The sequence below is a fragment of the Astyanax mexicanus genome, chromosome 1 (genome assembly GCF_023375975.1).
Source record: "Astyanax mexicanus isolate ESR-SI-001 chromosome 1, AstMex3_surface, whole genome shotgun sequence".
NCBI classification, from domain to species: Eukaryota; Metazoa; Chordata; class Actinopteri; order Characiformes; family Acestrorhamphidae; genus Astyanax; species Astyanax mexicanus.
Window position 1 is genome coordinate 96,200,004 of NC_064408.1, and position 13,660 is coordinate 96,213,663.

Consider the following 13,660-nt stretch of genomic DNA (forward strand, 5'->3'; position numbering starts at 1 on the left):
CCACGCCTGGCATTTGCATGTCAGCACTGGGTGCATCTTAAAGCTATATGCATTATTTTAAAGGAGTTTCCAAAACATTTGGACATGAAGTGTATTTTGAGTGATTAGACCACTAGGAAAATTAATCATGGGACCCCTGGTGGCTCCAAGATCCCTATAAATTAAATTCCAGATTCAGGTCAACTGCATCAACAGACATTACTCCATGTTAAATGACTCAGATTGATGGGGACATCCCTAGCGTATACAGTATGTGTGCCGTTACCTTAGTGTTAAATCCATCTGCATTCTGTGTGATGCGGTACAGCTGTGGGAACCGCAGCATGTTCTGTTGGCTGCACGGCCGATCGAAAATACCCAACGTGAAGGGAGGGAGCGCTGTGAAAATCTAAAACACACACACAATATACACAAACACATACGCATAAACATGAAGTCAATAATTCATACAAACGTATTTATAAGTAAGAACCACACGCACTGCAAATACCTGGCAAGCTCTCTGTTAGCATGCAGCTTATATTCCGGCTTAAAAATACATAAACAGACCTAAAATGGTCTTAGTGCACGTTTACCACAGCTATGCATGTATATACTGGAAATACACAAAGAAATGAAGGGCAGGCAAACACTGAGCTCTTGTATACTGATCAGGGATTCTGATAATAGCAGCATATTTATGAAAACCAGAGCAAGCAAATGAACGCACGAGAGAAAGAAAGACAAAATATGAAACTTACCACATTGTAGAGGCCAATACACCAGCGCTCAAACAGAATCTGCCCAGAGAACCCATTCACAAATGCAAACCACAGCTGGAAAGAGAACAAAAAAAAGGAGTGAAGGTGAGTAACGACAGAGGGCAAAGTAATAAAAAAGAAGGGGAGTGAGTGAAAGAGAGAAAAGCTGGCATAGATAATGCCTTCCACTGAACTTGGTGTGCATTAGTTTAACTCTGGCTTTGGCAGGTTGCCATCATGCCAGGCTACGGCCGAATGGACAGAAGTGCCAGACCACCACAACTTGAAACCAGCCCAAAATGTGTGTCTAAATGTGAAAGTGTAGCACAGTAAAAACACATTTTTGGAACTGTTCTCTCTAAAGCGATGCTCTGTCCAGTACTTCTGGGATGAGCTGGGGAGGTGGGGTAGTGGTCATCCAACAACATCCTGACCTCACTAACTGGCTTCTCCCAGAACAAAAATCAAATACTCACAGCAACGCTAGTAAAGAGACTTTCCTGGACAGTGAAGACAGTTACTTTAAAGCTCACCTTCCGCGAAAATCCGATTTTTCTTGTTTTTTGTGGAATACAGTAGGTCTCTCCGAGTTGAATGTGTACACCTGCACATTAAACTGTTTTGCAGCCCCCATTGTCTGCAGGAGCTAAGCAAAGAAATCCCCCCCCCCCCTCCGAAAAACGGGTGAATTTTGAATTATCTTTCTGCCTACGTAGGCAGAAACTCACAGACCAGCCCACCTTGGCTCGAGAAACTCCCAGAGGCGGAGCTGAAGCGACGCAACATCACCGCTCATCAGTTAGGAGGTGGGAGGCAGTGAGCGGCAGAGCGGTGGAGGGGCGTCGCAGTGCTCCTAGCCAATCAGAGGAGAGATATTTGCATGCTGTTTGCATGTATGAATATTCATGAGCAAAGCTGGAATCCGGTCATTTTGGACACACCCCTAAAACAGTCCATTAAAAAAGAGCTATACAGAGACACCTGAGCACTTTTTTTTTTACAAAAACGGCTCACATGTCATTCATTCATACTAGAGACCACAACTAGACATTTTAAAATGAAAGAAAAAACGATGGAAGGTGAGCTTTAACAGTCTTTTTTTTTAGAGCTTCTGTTGTAATATTTGGTACATTTAGAAAGTACCTTAAGAATAATTGATTCCACAGATACAGATACATATAATTTCCACCTAGTGCTGTTTTTTTCAAACTACTTAAACACACACACCTATTTTAAATGGACAATGAATTGTACTATTACATACTGAACAGAACTGCCTTCAAGCATAGTGATCCCTTAAAACCGACCATTCTTTCATTAATGTTTGTTAAGGCAGGCTGCATGACGTTGGTGTCTAATAAAAAACAAGTATCTCCATTTAAATATTTTTTTATTTTACTACATACTTTGAAAACACAAACTCTCCCTTACATTGTGTCAAAATTACTTGATGAATGGACCAATAGCAATACTATAATATGATCATAGTTTATTATTATTTTTTTTTTTTACATTGACTTCCACTAAGAGCTAAGAAGGTTTTTATCTGTGATTCATGTTTTTTATTTGACAGCAAAGATGATAGGTGCTTAATTGTACACATCTGTGGCAATGTGGTGTATAGAAACAGCTGAATTTAATAATTAAGAGGTGTGCTTCAATACTTTCGTCCACGTGTATATGTAGTGGATATCCATCTGTTCAGTCGACAGTTCAGCTTTGCTCATTAAAAAAAAAAAAGATGAGTGTTTTAGCCAGAATGTCTCAATTTACTTGCGCAATACATGGGAACCTATTAGAACAGAGCTCATTTACACAAACTCGTCTTGCAAAACAACTTTAGGATTCTAGAGGAACTACTGCTGCTGGTGGGTCATTTTACAGAAAGATGCTACTCAAACAGCACATAATTAACCAAGGCCTTCCAGGACTGCTGTAGCCAAAATTGAAGAAATATTTAAGATAGCCAGGGCGTTTTCATCCAAAATAAAAAATAAATAAATAAACACACAAAAACTCATTGACCTGTACCCCCTCACGAAAACCCACTTTCTGTCCATCCCCCACTGTGTTCTGCCACGAAGACAAAGACAGTCTCTGACCTTTGACCCCAAAAGCTCTTCTTTTCTAGCAGCTAATCCTCCCTAATGACCCAACACACCCACATTCACTCACTCACACCAGCACACACACACACAAATTTACACACATGCACAGAATGAGCTTCCCATACCACAGCACGCATTCTAAAATACACACACCAAGACACACTTCACCACAGTCTTTCCCAGAGCTCGCACACAAACACACACACACACATACACACACACGAGGTGGGTCATGTTGCTGCACCTGCTGGCATCTTTAAAAAGGGGCACAGCTGACAAATGCTCCGGTGGACAGGAGGGTAACCCTGTCAGTAAAACTCACACTCTACCTAGGACACACACACACACACACACACACACACACACACGCACGCACACACACAGTTCTCGGGTGACAGTGTCCCTGGTATGTACTATACTGGATGGGCCCAGGGTTCATAGCTATGTCTGTCTTTGAGTGTGTGTGTGCTTGTGTGTGTGTGTGTGTGTGTGTGTAAGTGACAGAAAGCAGAGGCCAGAAGGGGCATCATCTATCACTGTCAAACACTTCTACAAACAGCTGCAAAATGTCTCTCTTAATGTACATGTGTGCGTATCTATCTGTGTGTGTATCTATCAGTGTGTGTGTGTGTGTGTGTGTGTGTTCGCATATAAAGTACTGAATTAGTTTTGGGTAATTTGATGACTCATGTTTAATCTAAACACATTCCAACGGCAGCTCTGGCTTCACTCTGAAACTCTCTCTCTTTCTCACACACACACACACACACACACACACACACACAAACACTTATATGACTAACTTTTCATTCTATGTGATGTATATTAACCAAAAACTAAGAGAAAATCTGTCAATTAGGACATTTATCCTATTAATAGAGTAAAACTGTGAACAAACGACTCCTCCATGTCTCACATACACACAGACACACACACACAAATAATGGCAATGCTGTGATTGAGCCCAGCACCAATTCCCCCAAATTTCAGCACTGCACTTTACTATTTATATGAAGCTAATACACAATAAAAATCGCTGATACGTCCAAAAAATTTGGACACATTCCAAATTCTATTTTTGACATTAACCAATCAAAACACTATTTTAACCAATAACTAAACTGTGTCATGTTGATCCACCCTCAGCTACAGTTGTGAGCTCTGAGTCAAGGAGAGTCTCATCACGTTGGTATGAGGAGCTGCTCTCAGCGTTTTGGAGATTAATGTGTGGAGGAGTGTTCCGTGGATTTAACGACTGGAAGTGTATAGGGTTACATAAACACTAGGGATGAACGGTGACACTTAAATCATATCATTATCCGCTGATAAATTATTCCTTAAGAGTTTAGATTTGACTGATATTTCATATTATCTGCAAAATATTACGTTTGCAAGCCTCTGAGTGATGATCCAGGTGTATTCTATTCTAGTCTAGTTTGCAAATTGCCATTTTTCCATATGTGTGCATGAGGGGTGTGCAAAAATATCATATATTCATGATATGTTTTGCAGTACTTTATCACTTCCCAAAAACACAGAATAAATTTTGAGTTAATAGTTTACATACAGAGATTGGTGGCAGACAGGGGTTCATTTTGTGTTGGGTGTTAACTCTGACCTCTACACAGCAGTATTGTACAGTTTAAACATTTACTCTTCGGATCACACTGATCAAACGTTTTATTTTAAACAGATGTAATGAATACGATGATGTTTTATATACTATGTTTTATATACTTTATATACTTTGTTTTCCTTAAATGTAAAAAAAAAAAATCACAGCATATATCGCCCTTATTCCAGTATCGCAGTATATTGCACTGTACCGTGTATCGTGATACATATATTTTCCCCATGATTCTAGCCAATACATAACTCTACGGTGCACATCTGTATGAGTCTGTATCTTTATAAGCCTGTATGCTTCTGGCATTAGCGTGCATTTTTGGGACCGGATCACATTAAGATTTTTAGTGAATAAAAAGCCAGGTGTAGAGACATAGAGAGCATAGTGATTACACACTTTGGATTACAATTGTATCACTTAAACCACATTAGGAGGTAATTAGAGATGGAGCTCATCCACATTCACCACAAGTGTAAACAGAATGTGTTCTCTGCGATTGGATTCCCTCAGGCAAGCGGAAATACGCCAGTTAAAAAAACAGTAATACAAGTAATTATTACTGTGGGTCTTGGCTTCTCTCTCTCTTCCTTTCATTCTTCACTTTTCTTCACTCTCACTCCTGTGCTGTGTGTGTGTGTGTATGTATGTACGCATGAATACCAGTAGATAAGAGACAATTTGCCACAAATATTAGGGAGAAAAATGTTAGAAAATTAAAATCAAGAAAAAAAATAAAAAATCTATAGATGGCTTCAGTTATAAGCATACTTAACCAACAGCAATATGTACAACTTAATGCATCTGAGTTCTCTGACAGAAGTTGTTTATGAATCTATTGTTTTGCCGTTTGTTTGTGCTTCAGAATGATACTTAATGGAAAAGCTCTGGAAGCAGTAAACATACCTCTATAATATACAGCACCACGTTCTTATAGAAACAGTACAGGATGCACTTAGTAACACGATTATAGCTCCAGGCTCCGTGGACCAGCAGCAGCTTCTCCAGGTATGAGAACTACAGAGAGGGAAAGAGAGAGAGAAAGAAAGAGAGAGACATAGAGAGACAGTGAGAAAGAGAGGGATATCATCTCCCTATGGACTCCATGCCCACAGCAACACATGCAAGCTATTAGTACAGAAGCACCAGGATACAACAACACTGTGGGCAAAAGTGTGTTTGTGTGTGTGTGTGTGTGTGTGTCTGTGTGTGTCTGAGCGTCTGGTGGTTATTTTGTGTGTTGACCTAATTATGTGTATAAAGATGAGATGCTAAAAGCTTAATAAGCATGTGTGTGTGTGTGTGTGTGTGTGTGTGTGTGTGAGTCCTGAGTGGTGGGATACATGTGTGAGTAAGTGTGTGTTTTTGGTGTGTATGATCTAAAGCACAGTTTCTTTGTACATTTACATTTACCCTATACTTTTTGGCCACATTATCAGAAACATTTATCAAATAAACTGTTAAAAATAAAGGCACTGCAAAGGGATTTCACAATATAGCCACTTTTGTTTCGACAAAGAGCTATCCATAGTACCCGTCAAAAGTTTGGACACATCTTAAATTCAGTGGTGTTACATTATTTAATTTTGTTTCTGCATTTTAGATTGATAAAAAAAGTCATCCAAACTATTATGAAAGAAAAAAAAGTTAAACAAACCAGAATATGTTTTAAAGTTTAGATTCTTCAAAGTAGCACCTCCTTCTTAGATGGCAGCTTTGCACATCTTGGCTGGATTTTCACAGTCGGTTTTATAAGGTATTTATCTGGAATGGCTTTCAGTTAACAGCTGTGCTGAACTTGTTAATTACTTAAATTTCTTGTCCTCTTAATGTGTTTGAGAGCATCAGTTGTAAAGTTGTGAAGAGGTAGAGTTGGTTTACAGTTAAATTTGAGTAATGTTCTAATTCATATTATGGCAAGAACTACTCAACAAAGAAAACTAGGAAAAAAATACTTTAAGGAATAAAGGTCAGTCAATCAAACTCCCATTTCAAGAACTTTAAAAATATCTTCAATCCATTCATTTCAGGAATATAGTATAATAGTATAACAGAATAATCATAATGTGGCAAAATAAATAATATAGCATAAAATAATATAATGCAGCAAAAAATATTTCAGAATATTTAGTGCATGCATATAAACTGCAAACTAAAACAATTATACAATAAATACACCTAAAGCTTCACAGTAAATAATAGACTACTTTTAAGACAGAACAGCCCTATTATCACGGTATGGATTTTTAATATCACGATATTTCTGTGTCATGATATATTGTATACGATATAATATTGCCCACCCCTAGTACCTAATGCTAAATATTTAGTATTTTGGTTTGTTTAACACTTTTACGACATCGGTATAAAATTAAAATTAAGGAAAAATAAAAACAATGAAGGAGAAGGTGTAATCCAAACATTTGTGTCTGTAATAGAGACATGTGAGTGTAAAGAACCTTTAAATTGGTTGGTAGATTATAATGGTCAATACTGACAACAATTTAATCATTATTACAAAACACACACTACCTTCATGACACTTCATGACAGTCAAAATGTTGTGCTGAGAATAGTCTACCACTCACATTAAACACTGGTCAGTGGAGGTCCTACAGTAGTCTGTTCCATGATGATACAGGATCAGTAACTGTGCTATGAGCTAATCTGTAGAGTTGGTCTGTGTGTGTGTGTGTGTTTGTGTGTGTACCTGTGCTATAGAGTAATCTGATGAGTTTGTAGCCTGCATGCCCTCATTGCCGCTGATTCCTACTCCTACATGAGCAGTCTGGATCATTCCCACGTCATTCGCTCCATCTCCAATAGCCAGTGTGATGGCCTTCACATGTTTCTTCACCATGTCCACTATTTCTGACTTCTGTAGAGGAGACACCCTGCAGATAGACACAATGTGTCACAGAGTGTCACAAATCATCCTACCACAGTGCACACAGCCTACATCTGCAGTATAACAAAGAAGAATACAGTGTATAGAAAAATGATACAGCATACAGCACATAAACAGTGTGGATGGAGCAGCATCAATCTGGAGAAATCAGCTACACTGCTCCGACTGCACAATGCTTGGGGCTTTGTGCCCATCTAGCCAAGGCCTGGCATTAGTTATGGAGGCAATATTTACCTCAGCAGATGGCTTGGGTATGCCCACACCTGTATAAGTTGTGAAGTGTTATCTTGTGAATGAGCATGCTTATGGAAAGATGTTCGTGAGCAGTGGTGTCTGGTTAGTATGTTTGTCCATACAAAAAGAAAAGTGAGCCACACACATATTTTAAAGGTTAGCGGAGTGTTCTTTAGCCTTAAGGGGACACAATATTTCACACATATTACATATTACACAGGGGAACATGTACAGTATAGCAGCTAAAGTCAGCTAACTCTTTACACACACACAATGACTGTACTGAACCCACCCATCACATCACACACACACACACACTCAGCACACAGAGATTGAAATATCTCTATTCCTATCAGTAACATTTGCTGTTGCTTTAGTCCTTCATCATGTATGTTCTATATGTTACAGTACATATCTCTGCACATATCTCTGCATTCTCACTATGCACATTTTATTGTACCGTATCGGTACTGCACTTTCCTGATTGTTAAACTGTCTCGTCTGCTGTATTTATTGTAGTGTTATAGTTTTATGTTGCACTATATCGTTACACTTTTGCACTTTATGTTTGTCTATTGTATTGTTGTTCCATGTTGCACCATGGTTCCTGGAGGAACATAATTTTGTTACACTGTGTACCTGTACTCAGATGTAACGACAATGAAAGCCTGAAAGCCCTCTTGACCTTAAAAAGTGGCTTCTGAGTGTTTTACAGTGAAATATATTGATTTCAACATGATGTGAGCTGTTTTTCTCCATCATTTCATTTCTTCTCCTCTCCACGAGACATTTGTTGACACACCTGATTGAAGTGAAGAATCTATCGAGCAGAAAGAAGGACATTTCCTTTCCCCAATTCACACTACTGGCTGGCTGCCCTCTGCACACCTCCACACTGTTTTTCCTTTGTTTTTTTACTCTACTTTCTCCCTCTGTCGTCCTCTCATTTTCCTCTCTATCTCTTTCTCTGCTTTCGATCACTCATTCTTTTTCTCTTTTATCCTTTTCTCTTTATTTTTCACTCATTTTGTCCTGTTTTCTGATTCTCCATTTCCATGTCTCTATCTGTTCTTTGTCTGGTTTAGCTTTCGAAAGAAACCCCCAGTGGAACAAAAGATCAAAACCCTTCCATTAATTCTTCCGGGTAAAAAAGAAGTGTGTGTGTGTGTGTGTGTGTGTGTGTGTGTTCACCTGGGTCTGTATAGTTAGAACAGGCTCAGACAGTCTTTAAATGTGGTGGAGAAAACTACAACACTCAAATCTCCTGAAATCTCCTGCACTTTGAACTTATCTGACTCTATCTCCTCGTCTCTCTCTCTCTCTCTCTCTCTCTCTCAAACACACACACACACAGCTGCAGTGGGTAGATGAAAGTCAGAGCAATGTTCTTCATGGTGGGATTGAGCAGAAAATAAGGAACTTAGTGTGGCTCTTTAAACAAACAGTGTGAACTCAGGAACTCTCCCTCTCTCTCTCTCTCTCTCTCTCTCTCTCTCTCACTTACACACACACACGTTTTGTGTGTTTTATTACAAATGTCAGGAATTAAACCATATATTCCATTATATTGCACTGTAGACCTACGTGTGATACATTATATGTCGGATTGTCCAAACAAATATTTTTATGGAGAATATATTATCCCATGAATAACTGCAAACAATCTATAACTGTCATTTTAAGGCCATTTTTGCCACACACTGTATGATTATACAACCAATAATGGCATAATAATGCAATTACACACCATTATAGAGCATAAAAATATATAATTATTAATCATTAAGACTATTCAGACACTGGACTTGATATGAATCAAATGTTTAAAACAAATCCAACATACATAATACATAAATAAAATTAAACCACTGTTTTAAACAAACTCAGCATACCGGCTCAATTATGTTAATGGGCTGTTCTCGCCAAGTAAACACGATGAGTAATACAGAGGACAGCAAAGACGAGTGTATTTTCATATATTGTAACATAATTATTGCGATAGGTGTAGTATCAAAAGCTTTATATACATATATACACATATACAATCTACAGGTAATAATAATGTATCCCATGTGTTTTATATGCATGTAGTATCTAATCCTGTGTAATTACAATAATTCATCTCGTGTTTATTATATACATTCAGTAATTATAGGTATTTACTATATGCATTATATACATGTAATACATAGCGGTAACAATAATAATTTCTTCAGTATGTATTATACACACGTAGAACCTATATGTAACATGCGCATATGTTTTTACATACATGTATCTACATGTAATAATATGACCCATATTCATTGTATTCATTGTAAAAACCTTAAAAAATCAAAACCACACACACACACTCACATAAACACACTCTTAACTTTGTTCTCTCTCCTGTAAACACAACAGGCAAAGGGATCACTGTCATCACTGTACTGTGTGTGTGTGTGTGTTTTGGACAGTAAGGGAAGTGTACAGTGGGGATGGTTTAGCCGGTTTGTAAGGCCTGAGAGACCATGTGCCGGATACGGGATTTACACAACACTAGCACAATTATTCCTTCCATCTCACTGAGACACACACACACACACACACACACACACACACACACACACACACACACACACAGCAACAATTTATTGTTAAATAATAAACACATCGAGTTAATACAATGCTTATTATTATGCAAGTGTGTATGTGTGTGTGTTTTTTAGGATAATCACAGCAAATGAGTCAGTAGTTTGACATTCGCACACACACACACACACACACACACACACACACACACACACACACACACACACAAACACACACACACACTCAGGCTATTATATTCCCTCTGCACGCAGCGCTGTGTGTTCTGCATGCCAAGCTTTCATTAGCGCTATTTATTTACTTACCTCAGGCAGGACACAACCTTTACTTCCTCTCTCTCTCTCTCTTACACACACACACACACACAGACAAAGACACATGCACACAAATGTACTGGCAAAAAGCACACACACATACAGTACGAAGGAAGCACAGGCTTCTTTGTGTGGTTGTGTGTGTGTGTGTGTGTGTGTATGTTAAAGATGGGAACTGTATCCATATTTGCTCTTTAAATTATTATAATATTAGGTTATGTTATTTGAATATAGCAACTAATCAACATTCTTTTTGGTAATAGTTGGTAATAATTAGAAGTGGGACAAAATATTGTTATTGTAATATATTGTACTGCTTTCTTTTTTTAAATACATTATTAATATCTGGTGTCAAATGTCAGTATTTTTATTAAAACATAGGTGCTCTAATCTAAGACTTGCTCCCCAGTTTAACTTACTACAATTACTGCTTCATTACTTCATGTGGTGACACTAACCTAATTAATAGGGTAAGGAATATTGGCTGTCAAATTTGTTGAAACTGAAAACAATTAATACATAATTAAGGTTATTTTATTTTTACAATTAATACATAATTAAGGTTATTTTATTTTTACAATTAATACATAATTAAGGAGTATTTTCGTCCTCTTTAGATGCTATGAAGTATTGTGTCTTGCAGTATATAGACTAGAAGATACAGACACAGAATTGTTGATATAGTTATAATGGGCAACAAATAATGATAATATTGTCTTTTGAGTATACAACCATATATGATACAAACTTTATGGAGAACATATTGGGACACCTGCTTATTCATTAATTACCTGCAACAGATGACAGCTTTGCAGGACAGCGCCAGGTCCAGAAAGGCCTGCCGGACTTCGAAGCTCAGAGCATATTTGAGCGTCTGTCCGTCGATGATGAGGGCCAGCTCGTTCTCCTTCCCCAGAGAATCTCCCAGAGATGAGCAGTGGGCTATCAGAGTCGCTCGAGTGGCCTAGAGCACAGAACACACACTTATTAGACCACATTCACACTCTAAACACACACAAACGCACACACACAAATAAATTCAATATTTCATATTTCATTGTTCCTGGAGCAATAAGAAGCTATATAATGATACATAAAAACAATTTTCTTATTTTGTTTTCTCTAATGTGATTAAAGCCGTAGACCAGAGTTTCTCAAACCTGGTCCTGAACATTTTAGTGGAATCTCTGCTCCTAAAAACAACTAGGCATTCTGCTCTGCACCTTACTCTGCAGATATTAGTGGATTCCCTGCTACCAAAACCTCTTGGGCACCCTGTCCTGCACTCTGCTCTGCACTTTCTACAAAATTCCCTGTTCAAACAAATCCAATTCATTAAAAGGTGCAAGGCAGGGTGCCTCCATGATGAAGAATTGAGAAACACTTTAGAAATATTTTAGGTGTAGATTTTCATCACAATTGACATTATCCGCAAAACAAATTGAATGAAAAGTAGAATCTTGACGGTGAAGATAAAATGAAAAAATGTCAGTTTTTGTGGTGTGTTCCCCTTCAGCTTTAATAACAGCATGTATTTGAGCTGTATGAACTCTCAGAATTATAGTCATCAGAACACAAGTTTCAGTCAAGGAGATCAGACTTAAAGCACACTGACTTTTCTGTACAAAGGCCTTAATATGGTAAAAATTACAAATTTGCTGAAAGGGTAATACTGTTCTAGAAACTGTGCAGAACATTGTTGTTCTGAACATTGTTGTCCTGTTTAATTACCTTCATATAACCCTCCCTTTTTTCTAAACGTTCTAAAATGTCCAGGTTTAAATTCCAGATACTCCACATGGATTTGTGGACCACAGTTGGCAGGCAAATTGTTTTTGTTTAATTAAAAACTGTAATTATAGATGTTGTATGCATGCTATACATACTCCTCCTGCATTTATGTTTACTGAACAACTTAGTCATATTCCTGTGACCTTGCCAGTTCCCACCAGCTCTAACTCACAAACACACACACACACACACACACACACACACACACACAATCGCATGTACTGACATACTCATCACACACACAAAGGCTCACACACCCACACACATCCAGAGATCACACACACATACCAGGCCATGATTGTAATGGCTATGGAAGTTCAAGGGGATGTTTTAAGTGGTGTCATTGGGGCTGTTAACACGGCCATCTTTCTCTCTTACTCTCTCTCTCTCTCTCTCTCTCTCTCTCTCTCTCTCTCTCTCTCTCTCTCTCTCTCTCTCTCTCTCTCTCTCACACACACACACACACACACACACACATCTGTTCTACATCACTCTGTCACTTGAGACACACTAAGACTTCATAGACTCTACACACAGCGCAAAAGAGAGAGAGAAGGAAAGCAATGAGAGACAAAGAAAGCTGGTTTTCCATTTAAATATTTTGTAAAATGTGAAATTCCAAAATATTGGCAGAAAAAAGTTAAATAACAGTGTATGACTGTGTCTTAAGAAACATGAGGTAAAGGATTGGGAGCATTACTGAAACAAGCAGAATTGAGAGATTTAACTTTCATCTTATCTTTATCATTTACATTATTTTTATGGCACATATAACGAGGGCTGATATATTTGAGCCACAATGATCTTCTCTACTCGACTGGGTGCACAAACACACCAGACAATCCTGGGAGAGCAGTGAGGAGTCAATTTTCAGAGTTAAAAGCAACCTCATGATCGGACCGGGTGCACTTACAGCGTGATACAACATTGTTTATTAGAAATAAGCTTTTGCATTTTTCAGTTTCACTCCTTTTCACAAAAAAATCTTTTCCACCCCTATCAGCTTAAAGATCTATTGGCACACTAAGAAACAGTGTGTAACACCTACCTCACTATACCAAACTGTTTATAGCAAAAATGACTTCATTTAATTCAATTTAGTCTTTTAATTTTCTGTAGAGTATTACATATATTTATTAAATATATTTATATTTTAAATATATATTTTTGTAAACTTATAAACTTAATTTATAAATTATTGTTATCTTTATTTATTAGTTGTCACTTATTCTGTAATTATTGTTCATTTACTTGATTGTAATATTTTTTTGTTTTACTGGTAATGTTGTAATACAAAAGAAAGAGATTGAAAAAGAGAAAACAAAGACTGAGAGAGAGAGATGAAAAAAAGG

The 13,660-nt window shown here is 37.7% G+C and overlaps 1 protein-coding gene across 5 annotated transcripts in view; it reads right to left on the bottom strand.

The window, feature by feature from the left end:
- Window positions 1-13,660, bottom strand: part of atp8a2 (ATPase phospholipid transporting 8A2) — a 112,440-nt gene that overhangs the window by 21,781 nt on the left and 76,999 nt on the right. For all 5 annotated transcript variants that reach the window (XM_022682716.2, XM_022682721.2, XM_049486153.1 and 2 more), the window contains 5 exons: window positions 11,309-11,481; window positions 7,183-7,366; window positions 5,379-5,489; window positions 741-815; window positions 266-388 (listed from right to left, as the gene is read on the bottom strand). In XM_022682716.2, coding sequence (XP_022538437.2) covers window positions 266-388; window positions 741-815; window positions 5,379-5,489; window positions 7,183-7,366; window positions 11,309-11,481 — 666 coding nt within the window. The remainder of the gene's footprint in view (window positions 1-265; window positions 389-740; window positions 816-5,378; window positions 5,490-7,182; window positions 7,367-11,308; window positions 11,482-13,660) is intronic.